Genomic DNA, 12,673 nt, shown 5'->3' with positions numbered 1-12,673 from the left:
TGCTGAGGATTAAAGCGCTGGTTTCAAACCTTTTAGAAATCAGTCGGGGCTCGTTATCGTGTTTCAGATGTCCATGAGTTGTTAGCAGCTCCATCAAAGAGACATTAACCCTCTAAACTTCTCAGACGGCCTCATTTAAATCACTGATTGAGGCTAAAACGATCCAACGTTTCATTGAAAACAGCAAAGATTATGTAACAATGTGAAGCAGAACTGTTCTCTGATCATATCATGAACACGATTTATCTTGTGACCCTTTGGAGGACTAAACATATGTTTTAAACTAAAACTGGAGACAAAGTGAGTAGAGGTGCTGGAACCTCCACTACATCCCTGGTTATCAGCATGAAGGCGCCCTCTTGTGTTGAGCTTCAGTTTTCACATTTCACCTGTTAACCTGCTGTGATGTTCACTGCAGGAAGACATGGAACAACTTCACTGAGTCTTTGGCAGCTTCAAACATCAGTAAAGAGACATTTAAATGTAACATCTCACTGTGTCAGTTTGTTCACAGGAGTCACATCCTGGAACACTGATGCTGCATTCAGGGCACATGGGGAAGATGGTAGAGAAGAGCTTCCACTTTACAAACAGTATTCACATCAGCTCTCAGGTTGCAAATAGTATTTATGAATGTGAGGTTTGAGGCTGTGGGTTAAAGTTTCTCTGACTTCTTGAATTCTGATCAAACAAACATTGTAATAATTGTAAATAATTAACTGAACAATATCTGTTGTCTTATGTGTTTTAGGAATCAACAAATATGCCAATCTTAACATACATAAGTCTGTGTGATTAATCCTCTTCACTGACTTGGTGCACAAACTAAATGTTCGTTGTAAAAATCAACAAGTGAAATCAAACTCTGCTCATTTCTCTGTGACAAAGATGTTTCAGTGAGGAAAGTTTAAAGGACAGAGACTGACTGACAAATGCTCTTCTGCTCTAAAAATGAACTCTGTACTTTGTGCTGTTTCAGGAGGAAAACTGACTCAGTTATTCTCTCGTATTAGTTTCATATTTTGTCCATCAGCTTTGTATGAAACCCTGGAATGAAGACAAGAAGAAAATACTTTGTTCATGTTTGTTTATTCATCACGTAAACATTCAGTTTGTTCACACATCCCATCAGTAAAGTCTGTTAAATGACTCTTGATCAATTAGAGATTAATTCACAAATGCACACAAAGAGAACTAAACATCTCGGATAAATGAAGGTCTGGTGTTTTCTCTCTTAAGATTCATGCAGTGGAAGAGAAACAACTAAATAAAAGCATCAACACAAATATTCATCAAACATTTAGAGCGCAGAGAAGTTTAAATGTTCATGCAGAGAAATGTTCAAACACAGAGTTCAACCCTTAAAGGACTTCTGTCGACTTCAGTTTACACAACTCAGCAGTACCTCTAGAACTAAAAGTCAAAAGTCCAGCATAGAGAGGCTGAGTGAATGTGGTCTGGACTCTGTGTAGGAGAGTCATGGTTTCAGAGACACTGTAGAAGGACAGAATACCTGCACTGTGATCCAGGTACACTCCTACTCTGGAGGACTGAGGACCTGAGACGGGAGATCGGACATTGTTGTACCAAAAATGATAACTGTTTTTGACACATCTTAATACCCAAGATTTGTCATTCAATCCAAATCCACTTTCACCCCAGTCCCCTTTTCTGCTGATACCCTTGTATGCGACTGCCACCTCAACTCCTCTTCCTCTCCACTCCACCTCCCAGTAACAACGTCCAGTCAGACTCTCTCTACTCAGGACCTGATGACATTTAGTGAATCTGTCTGGGTGACTAGAATAAGACTGTTGTTTACTCATAACTGTTGCTTTCTTGTTTCCATCAGATAATAACAGCAGTGTGTTTGCTGTGTTTGGATCCAGTGTGATTTCACGTGAATATTTTAGGAACTCAGCTCTGGTCTTGGGCTCTGCTTGTGGCAGTAAAACATCCACTTCAGTCACCATCAGTGAGATGTTCATCCATTTCTCTCTTAGAACGTCCTGTAGTTTATCTCTGACTTCTGACACAGCCGCTGTCATGTCCTCAAAGTAGCTCAGAGGACGGATCTTGATGCTGGATGCGTCTGTAGACTCACTGAGTGGTGACAGTGAGGGGTAGTTGTGTAGAAACTGGTTGTGATCCTCTGTGTGTGAGAGCTGCTGCAGCTCAGCGTTGTTCCTCTTCAGCTCAGTGATCTCCTGCTCCAGCTTCTCCTGAAGCTCTTTGACTCGAATCACTTCAGTTCTCTGCTGGGATCTGACCTGCTGCTTCACATCAGAGCTTCTTTCCTCCATGAGACGGATCAGCTCAGTGAAGATCTTCCTATTGTCCCCCACTGCTTTATCAGCAGAGCGAGTCATTTTCTCCTCCTCCTGTTGAAGCAGCTTCACGTCTTTCTCTCTGTCCTGGATTCTCTTCTGGATGTTTAGTCGACTCACCTCCAGCTCTCTCTGCCTCTCAGTCCTTTCTGCTGCAGCTGAGACTGTGTCGTGGCCTTTGTGTTCATCCATTAAGCAGAGATAACAGATACACTGCTGATCAGTACGACAGAAGATCTTCATCACCTCATCATGACGAGAGCAGATGTTCTCCTGGAGCTTGTTGGAGGGGTCCACCAGCTTGTGTTTCTCAAAGGCAGGAGATTTAAAATGAGGCTGAAGGTGTTTCTCACAGTAAGAGACCAGACAGACCAGACAGGACATGAAGGCTTTCAGTTTCCTCCCAGTGCAGAAATCACAGGACACATCTTCAGGTCCAGCATAGCAGTGATCAGCAGGAGCAGCTTGGAGTCCAGTCTTCTTCAGCTCCTCCACTAAATCTGCTAACATGGTGTTTTTCACCAGGACAGGCCTCGGTGTGAAGGTCTGCCTGCACTGAGGGCAGCTGTGGAGTTTCTTCTCCTTCTCTCCATCCCAGTGGGTTTTAATACAGTTCATGCAGTAGCTGTGTCCACAGGGAATAGTCACCGGATCCTTCAGTGGATCCAGACAGATGCAACAAGAGAAGGTCTCCTGGTCCAGCCGAACTCCTTTCTGCGCCATTTTCTTCTCCTCGTGTGAGAGTTTCACTCAACAGAAACAGAAGTCTGTGCTTCGACCAACAGTCAAACTGTTCTTTTTGTCCCGTTAGAGCTGCTGCTCCTTCACGTGCTCCTTTATACTGATCTCACACACTTGCATGTCGGTGAAAAGGAGGAGGAGTGAAGCACGGCGTTACACCATTGGTCGGTCGAGTTGGTGCTCCCCCTCTCCTCATTGGCTGTTACTGTTTGAAAACGAAGAGGCGGCGTTTCAGCTGCATGACGTCTCATCGCTTCCGCGATCAAGTCAGCTGATCCACTTCCTCAATGCGTGCGCGGTTTGTTTACTCTCCCCGCAAAGCTCGTGCACAGAATTATTGTCTGTAGGATATGACACTTAAAATATCAGGAAGAGATGTTTTGAAATGTTTGCTTTCTTCATAACAGGTTAATTTGGTATATTTTTAAAAGTAGGGTTTTCTGTTTTCTGTACAGCACTTTGAGCTAGATGTGCATGAAATGTGCTGAATATTATTGTTATTAGGATATAGAATTAAACTATGAAACTATGAACTATACATACTGAGTCCAGAGGGTAAACTTTTTAAAGTAGCGAGTTGTGGAGTTCAGAGAAGAAGTAAACTGTGAAGTTGTCTATAATGTAGGTTTCTCTTTGTCCTATAAGCCTCTTCATTACTTTCTATCCACTGAAGAGCATCCTAGATGGCACTTCATCATGTTTACTTTACAGTAGAGTCCAGCTGGAGTTTTGCAGCATCGTCTAATATTGATCTTCTTGCTTGGTGTGGCGTTTATGCTATCTCAAACCCCATAATGTATAAATATTTGTTTTTAAATAAGCAAATATTTGAATACAAACCTTGGTTCACAGTTAAGCTCACACAGTTGAGGTTGAACACAGAATAATGATTCAGGAGGACAAGGACAGGTTTAAAGAATCAAAGTACAGGTTTAGTGAGACGGTGAGAGAAACCAAACGACTGTACTCTGAGAAACTCCAACAGCAGTTCTCAGTGAACGACTCTGCTTCTGTCTGAAAAGGTCTCTGATTGATCACCAGCTGCAAACATAAACAGGCTGTTCAAGAAAAGCCACTGTAGACGACCTGCTCAGCAGCAAACAGATGCAAATGCAGAAGGACCAGAATGAACCAGATCAGCTGATTCTGCAGTTTGTTGTTGATTGATATGAAGTGATGAACCTCTAGTGTTGATATACTTTACTATAATATTATAAAATATCCCCTTGAAATAAAATCTCTAAAGGTTCTGTACGTGGAAACATTAGAATGAGTCCAAAGACTTCTGTAAAACATGGATGATTGTAGTAGAAATAAAGGAGGCCAAACTAAAGTAGAACCTCCAGTCAGTGAGCATCATAAGATGCTGCATTCAGGTCACATGGGAAAGATGGTAGAGAAGAGCTTCTACTCTACAAACAGTATTCACATAATTAATGTGGAACGTAGCCTAAACTAGATGCGAGGAGATATTTCTTCATCTTATTCAGGTTTGAATCAGATTAGTGTACGTGGTTGGTTTGAGCATTTCTGCTAAATTCCTGATTTCTTTCATATTCTGGTCAACAATGTTTAACCTCCTCTTCACGTAGCGCTGCATGTTGTTGTTGTTGTTGTTGCTCAATCCACTCAGGTTTTACCAGCTAACTTTGTTCCTCTGTATCTGTTATCTGTGTCTCTAAGCAACCAGGCGTCACATTAGTCTGACGTTTTATTCTCAGACTTGGATTAATACTTAACCCTCCTGTTACCTTCAAATGTACTAACATCTTTTGCTATTCGGGTCAATTTGACCCCAGCAATTTCAACCTCCAGAAAATGATCATAATTCAAATTTTTCTCCAAGTTTATGTATTAGGAACTTTTTGCTTGTTTGTTGACTACCTAAATAGCGCATTAAATAAAAATAAAAAAGACACCCACCCCCTTAAACATCCGGGAATACCTGTTAAGCGACTATGGAGAAATATGCAGATCAGAATAAAATCTCACTGATTGACATATCATTTAAAAGAGATAATTTGTTGGTGTTTTAATGGCTTTATATTATCTCTAAGTACATATTTTTGTTGTCTGTAAAGTTTGGAATGAAAAACTATTTCTGTTATTAAGACTAGTAACATTCGTTATGTTCGGGGTCAATTTGACCCCAGGAAAAACAAAACCAATTTCCAAAATTTTGAAGGATTTTATTTTTTTTAAAGAACATCATCATCATCAGAACATCAGTAAAGAACACAGAACACTTCTGTATATACAAAAAAACTATAAAAAAAGACGTGTGCATCAGGGATTGTTCTATGCTACTAATGTGAATATGTATGTGCGAGATAGTAAAAAACAAAGTTACATGGTCACTAAAATTAGTTTGACAGAATACGAACTGACAGAATATGAACAGTATGTTATTTTTCCTTCAGGCCACCAGAAGGTACATTCCAGCCTGTTGTTTGCACTACTGTACACATGATGTGCAGAGAGTGCATGCATGTTCCTTGCAGATGTATTTCTTGCATTTCACACAGGTGTTGCTGGTCTTGGAGTCATTTATGTTGGGACAGACCTGGCACCTGCCACGTTTCTTGCCTCCAATTTGAACCACTAGAGGAGTTGGGGTGTATGTCTCTGTTTGGATGTCCTTCACAACGGTTGCAGCAGCTGTTGATGCTCTCGGAAGGCACCGTCTTCTCTCGATATGAGGTTTCACCAACGCGTAACCCAGTTGCTCCAGGAAAATCCTCCTTTGACTCAGTTTTCCGCTGTTCCAGTCCTTGTTCATTTCCCTCCATATTACAAAGGCATTGTAGGCGCTCACATCAATGATGTTGAAGAAAATTACAAGGGGCCAACGGGCAGTCATGCGTCGGCAGCTGTATGTGGCTGTGATCTTGTCCAGGTTATCAACACCTCCCTTTGTCTCGTTGTAGTCCAAGACCATTTGTGGTTTTTTGTCTTCTCTGGTGCTCAGGACAGCATCTTTGTGCATGGTGCTCATCAGCAGGACATGTTTCCCTTTCTTGGGGCAGTAGGAGACGACAGTGGCTTTGTCAGAAAACGCAAAAATTGAAGATGTTACCTTCCTGTTCTTCATCAAAAGCAGCTCAGTGGGAAGCTCCGGCTTGTTTTTTCTCACTGTCCCCAACATGGTAATCTTCCTTTTGAGAAGTTCTTCACCCAGGGCGTACGATGTGAAAAAATGATCACATGTAATGTTGTGACCATTCAGTCCTTCAGCCATGTCAAGTACCACCCTCATGCCCTGATTTTTTTCAGGCGCTTCTCCAGGGGATTTACCAGTGTGCACCTGCATATTCCAAGCATTGCTAGACTGTGCATCACATGCTGCCCATATTTTGATTCCATATTTGGCCGGTTTGCTCGGAATGTATTGTCTGAAGGGACAGCGTCCACGAAATGCAACCAGACATTCATCCACAGTCACGTAGGGGCCTGGATTATAAAGAAAGGGTAATCGTTGAACCCACTTGTCCCATGCATCCCGTATTGCTGCAAGTTTGTCACGCTCTCGTTGGCCCTGCCTTATTTCTCTGTCATCAAAGCGTATGACACGTGAGAAAACATGGCAGGTATTTAGAGACATGGTGGCTGGAAATATTGCCCTTCCAGTGTCAGCAGCCCAAAGGCTTGCTGTTGCTTCGCCTTTTGACTTGTACACTCCTGCCAAAATGAGCAACCCAATGTAGGCTTGCAAGTAGGTCACATCCATGTCTTTCCAACTCTTCCCATACACACGCCTGCCCTCTAAATTTTTCATCTCAAGTATATCCTTTTCAATTGATGGTGTTATGAAGAGCTCAAATGCTGATTTTATGTCATTGACATGGCTGACAGCGTATCTGGTGGGACCTGGAACCATTTTGATGACATTAGAAGCACTAAGTCTACCCTGTTGTTCAAGTGGGGAGACGGACCACAATAACTTTCCATTTTTGGAAGGTAGAGTGTTTGCTGGTGGTTGAGAGACAACAGGAGGGTCAACAATGAGTCTCATTCTCATCAGAGGAGGATGCCTCATAATCAGGGTCCTTCTCAACATCATCCTCTGTCTCAGAGACATTCTCCTCCTCTATGTCACTTTCATGGTCAAAGAGCTGTGACAACACCTCACTGACAGAATATCTTTCTTTAGAAGTCATTTTCAGTTGAGAGAGAGAGCAGAAAGAGAGACCACCCAAAGCACCAAGCTTTTATAGCACTCACAGGCTCTCACAGTAGCACCAGCTCCACCCCCCACCAAACCCAAATTGGTTCAAATGTGTTACTTTGTAGATTGTTTGATAATATACCGCAGATGCAAGTACTTGTGCTTGCACCTGCAGATTTTGTGTCTGACCTGTGGATGACCTTATATGTTTTACACAGCTAAAACAGCCTGGGGTCAAATTGACCCCAAAGAACACCGATGCGTACAGCATGTGTACAGGACATTGAAAACATATGTTCATTTTATGTTTACCCAGTTGTCCCTGTTAAATTAGGAAAAGTCATTAAATATGAAGCAAAAAAAATGATGGCAATTATTTATTTAGAGACGTTAAACATTGAATGGGGTCAAATTGATCCCAAAAGTAACAGGAGGGTTAAGGTGCAAAGGAATGAGACGTCATAGCAGTGGTATGTAGTCATTAAATCAGAGCTGTATGAACCAATCAGATTGATTGATTTGAGCTACCAGTTTTAGAACATTTCTCTGAATTCTGATTGAACATTGAAATATTTGTAACCAAATGTCAGGACTCAACTAGACTTCCTCACAAACAAACTTGACGATCGTTTTTTTTTCGTGGAATGAATCCTCTTCACTGACTTCGTGCACAAACTAAATGTTCGTTGTAAAAAATCAACAAGTGAAATCAAACTGCTCATTTCTCTGACAAAGATGTTTCAGTGAGGAAAGTTTAAAGGACAGAGACTGACTGACGAATGCTCTTCTGCTCTAAACATGAACTCTGTACTTTGTGGTGTTTCAGGAGGAAAACTGACTCAGTTATTCTCTCGTATTAGTTTCATATTTTGTCCATCAGCTTTGTATGAAACCCTGGAATGAAGACAAGAAGAAAATACTTTGTTCATGTTTGTTTATTCATCATGTAAACATTCAGTTTGTTCACACCATCAGTAAAGTCTGTTAAATGACTCTTGATCAATTAGAGATTAATTCACAAATGCACACAGAGAGAACTAAACATCTCGGATAAATGAAGGTCTGGTGTTTTCTCTCTTAAGATTCATGCAGTGGAAGAGAAACAACTAAATAAAGCATGAACACAAATATTCATCAAACATTTAGAGCTCAGAGAAGTTTAAATGTTCATGCAGAGAAATGTTCAAACACAGAGTTCAACCCTTAAAGGACTTCTGTCTACTTCAGTTTACACAACTCAGCAGTACCTCTAGAACTAAAAGGCAAAAGTCCAGCATAGAGAGGCTGAGTCAATGTGGTCTGGACTCTGTGGAGGAGAGTCATGGTTTCAGTGACGCTGTAGAAGGACAGAATACCTGCACTGTGATCCAGGTACACTCCTACTCTGGAGGACTGAGGACCTGAGACGGGAGATCGGACATTGTTGTACCAAAAATGATAACTGTTTTTGTCACATCTTAATACCCAAGATTTGTCATTCAATCCAAATCCACTTTCACCCCAGTCCCCTTTTCTGCTGATACCCTTGAATGCAACTGCCACCTCAACTCCTCTTCCTCTCCACTTCACCTCCCAGTAACAATGTCCAGTCAGACTCTCTCTACTCAGGACCTGATGATATTTAGTGAATCTGTCTGGGTGAATAGAATAAGACTGTTGTTTACTCATAACTGTTGCTTTCTTGTTTCCATCAGATAATAACAGCAGTGTGTTTGCTGTGTTTGGATCCAGTGTGATTTCACGTGAATATTTTAGGAATCCAGCTCTGGTCTTGGGCTCTGGTTGTGGCAGTAAAACATCCACTTCAGTCACCATCAGTGAGATGTACGTCCATTTCTCTCTCAGAACGTCCTGTAGTTTATCTCTGACTTCTGACACAGCCGCTGTCACGTCCTCAAAGTAGCTCAGAGGACGGATCTTGATGTCTGTAGACTCACTGAGTGGTGACAGTGAGGGGTAGTTGTGTAGAAACTGGTTGTGATCCTCTGTGTGTGAGAGCTGCTGCAGCTCAGCGTTGTTCCTCTTCAGCTCAGTGATCTCCTGCTCTAATATTGATCTTCTTGTTTGGTGTGGCGTTTATTCTATCTCAAACCCCATAATGTATAAATATTTGTTTTTAAACAAACAAATATTTAAAAACAAACCTTGGTTCACAGTAAACTCAGACAGTTGAGGTTGAACACAGAAGAATCATTCAGGAGGACAAGGACAGGTTTAAAGAATCAAAGAACAGGTTTAGTGAGACGGTGAGAGAAACCAAACGACTGTACTCTGAGAAACTCCAACAGCAGTTCTCAGTGAACGACTCTGCTTCTGTCTGAAAAGGTCTCTGATTGACCACCAGCTGCAAACATAAAGCTCCTCACTCCACGAACGACTTGCACATGTCCAATGACCTGAATGAATCCTACTGTGTTTGTGAAAGACAAAGGGACAGTCCTGACAACAACGAGGACTCTCTCCATCCTGGAGAGGGACGTTAACAGGCCGTTCAAGAGAAGCCACTGTAGACGACCTGCTCAGCAGCAAACAGATGCAAATGCAGAAGGACCAGAATGAACCAGATCAGCTGATTCTGCAGTTTGTTGTTGATTGATATAAAGTCATGAACCTCTAGTGTTGATATACTTTACTTTTTTCTCATTTAACAATTGGATCCTTTTATTGTCAATATTAAAATATCCTCTTGAAATAAAATCTCTAAGCGTTCTGTCGGTGGAAACATTAGAATGAGTCCAAAGACTTCTGTAAAACATGGATGATTGTAGTAGAAATAAAGGAGGCCAAACTAAAGTAGAACCTCCAGTCAGTGAGCATCATAAGATGCTGCATTCAGGTCACATGGGAAAGATGGTAGAGAAGAGCTTCTACTCTACAAACAGTATTCACATCAGCTCTCAGGTTGTAAATAGTATTTATGAATGTGAGGTTTGAGGCTGTGGGTTAAAGTTTCTCTGACTTATTGAATTCTGATTAAACATTGTAAATAATCAACTACACAATATCTGTTGTCTTATGCGTGTCAGGACTCGACATATCCTCCAGACATCCTAACTTTACCGAATCAATTCTTACTATTTTAAACGTTTTTAAGTTTGTGTCATGAATCTTCTTTCATAGAACAAACCTTGGTTGTAAAAATCAACAAGTGAAATCAAACTCTGCTCACTTCTCTGTGACAAAGATGTTTCAGTGAGGAAAGTTTAAAGGACAGAGACTGACTGACGAATGTTCTTCTGCTCTAAACATGAACTCTGTACTTTGTGGAGTTTCAGGAGGAAAACTGACTCAGTTATTCTCTCTTATGAGTTTCATATTTTCTCCATCAGCTTTTTATGAAACCCTGGAATGAAGACAAGAAGAAAATACTTTGTTCATGTTTGTTTATTCATCATGTAAACATTCAGTTTGTTCACACCATCAGTAAAGTCTGTTAAATGACTCTTGATCAGTTAGAGATTCATTCACAAATGCACACAGAGAGAACTAAACATCTCGGATAAATGAAGGTCTGGTGTTTTCTCTCTTAAGATTCATGCAGTGGAAGAGAAACAACTAAATAAAGCATGAACACAAATATTCATCAAACATTTAGAGCTCAGAGAAGTTTAAATGTTCATGCAGAGAAATGTTCAAACACAGAGTTCAACCCTTAAAGGACTTCTGTCTACTTCAGTTTACACAACTCAGCAGTACCTCTAGAACTAAAAGGCAAAAGTCCAGCATAGAGAGGCTGAGTCAATGTGGTCTGGACTCTGTGGAGGAGAGTCATGGTTTCAGTGACGCTGTAGAAGGACAGAATACCTGCACTGTGATCCAGGTACACTCCTACTCTGGAGGACTGAGGACCTGAGACGGGAGATCGGACATTGTTGTACCAAAAATGATAACTGTTTTTGTCACATCTTAATACCCAAGATTTGTCATTCAATCCAAATCCACTTTCACCCCAGTCCCCTTTTCTGCTGATACCCTTGAATGCAACTGCCACCTCAACTCCTCTTCCTCTCCACTTCACCTCCCAGTAACAACGTCCAGTCAGACTCTCTCTACTCAGGACCTGATGACATTTAGTGAATCTGTCTGGGTGAATAGAATAAGACTGTTGTTTACTCATAACTGTTGCTTTCTTGTTTCCATCAGATAATAACAGCAGTGTGTTTGCTGTGTTTGGATCCAGTGTGATTTCACGTGAATATTTTAGGAATCCAGCTCTGGTCTTGGGCTCTGGTTGTGGCAGTAAAACATCCACTTCAGTCACCATCAGTGAGATGTACGTCCATTTCTCTCTCAGAACGTCCTGTAGTTTATCTCTGACTTCTGACACAGCCGCTGTCACGTCCTCAAAGTAGCTCAGAGGACGGATCTTGATGTCTGTAGACTCACTGAGTGGTGACAGTGAGGGGTAGTTGTGTAGAAACTGGTTGTGATCCTCTGTGTGTGAGAGCTGCTGCAGCTCAGCGTTGTTCCTCTTCAGCTCAGTGATCTCCTGCTCCAGCTTCTCCTGAAGCTCTTTGACTCGACTCACTTCAGTTCTCTGCTGGGATCTGACCTGCTGCTTCACATCAGAGCTTCTCTTCTCCATGAGACGGATCAGATCAGTGAAGGCCTTCTCATTGTCCTCCACTGCTTTATCAGCAGAGAGATTGATGTTCTCCTCCTCCTGTTGAAGCAGCTTCACGTCTTTCTCTCTGTCCTGGATTCTCTTCTGGATGTTTAGTCGACTCACCTCCAGCTCTCTCTGCCTCTCAGTCCTTTCTGCTGCAGCTGAGACTGTGTCGTGGCCTTTGTGTTCATCCATTAAGCAGAGATAACAGATACACTGCTGATCAGTACGACAGAAGATCTTCATCACCTCATCGTGACGAGAGCAGATGTTCTCCTGGAGCTTGTTGGAGGGGTCCACCAGCTTGTGATTCTCAAAGGCAGGAGATTTTAAATGAGGCTGGAGGTGTTTCTCACAGTAAGAGACCAGACAGACCAGACAGGACTTGATGGCTTTCAGTTTCCTCCCAGTGCAGACATCACAGGACACATCTTCAGGTCCAGCATAGCAGTGATCAGCAGGAGCAGCTTGGAGTCCAGTCTTCTTCAGCTCCTCCACTAAATCTGCTAACATGGTGTTTTTCAGCAGGACAGGCCTCGGTGTGAAGGTCTGCCTGCACTGAGGGCAGCTGTGGAGTTTCTTCTCCTTCTCTCCATCCCAGTGGGTTTTAATACAGTTCATGCAGTAGCTGTGTCCACAGGGAATAGTCACCGGATCCTTCAGTGGATCCAGACAGATGCAACAAGAGAAGGTCTCCTGGTCCAGCCGAACTCCTTTCTGCGCCATTTTCTTCTCCTCGTGTGAGAGTTGCACTCAACAGAAACAGAAGTCTGTGCTTCGACCAACAGTCAAACTGTTCTTTTTGTCCCGTTAGAGCTGCTGCTCCTTCACGTG

At 42.1% G+C, this 12,673-nt stretch overlaps 1 protein-coding gene across 1 annotated transcript; it reads right to left on the bottom strand.

Annotated features, from left to right (window-relative positions):
- Positions 1-1,361: 1,361 nt before the first annotated feature.
- LOC306789735 (uncharacterized protein) lies at positions 1,362-12,565 on the bottom strand (the record flags this gene model as incomplete). The annotated part of the gene is made up of 4 exons (XM_079285809.1): positions 1,362-3,056; positions 5,776-6,110; positions 8,617-8,633; positions 10,905-12,565. 4 exons carry the CDS (start codon positions 12,563-12,565, stop codon positions 1,362-1,364), a joined length of 3,708 nt encoding a protein of 1,235 aa, XP_079141935.1.
- Positions 12,566-12,673: the final 108 nt, after the last annotated feature.

Source organism: Melanostigma gelatinosum (genome assembly GCF_949748355.1).
Source record: "Melanostigma gelatinosum genome assembly, chromosome: 15".
In the NCBI taxonomy this organism is placed as follows: Eukaryota; Metazoa; Chordata; class Actinopteri; order Perciformes; family Zoarcidae; genus Melanostigma; species Melanostigma gelatinosum.
Note: the sequence above shows the minus strand (reverse complement) of the source record. Positions and strands in the feature narration are given on the sequence as shown.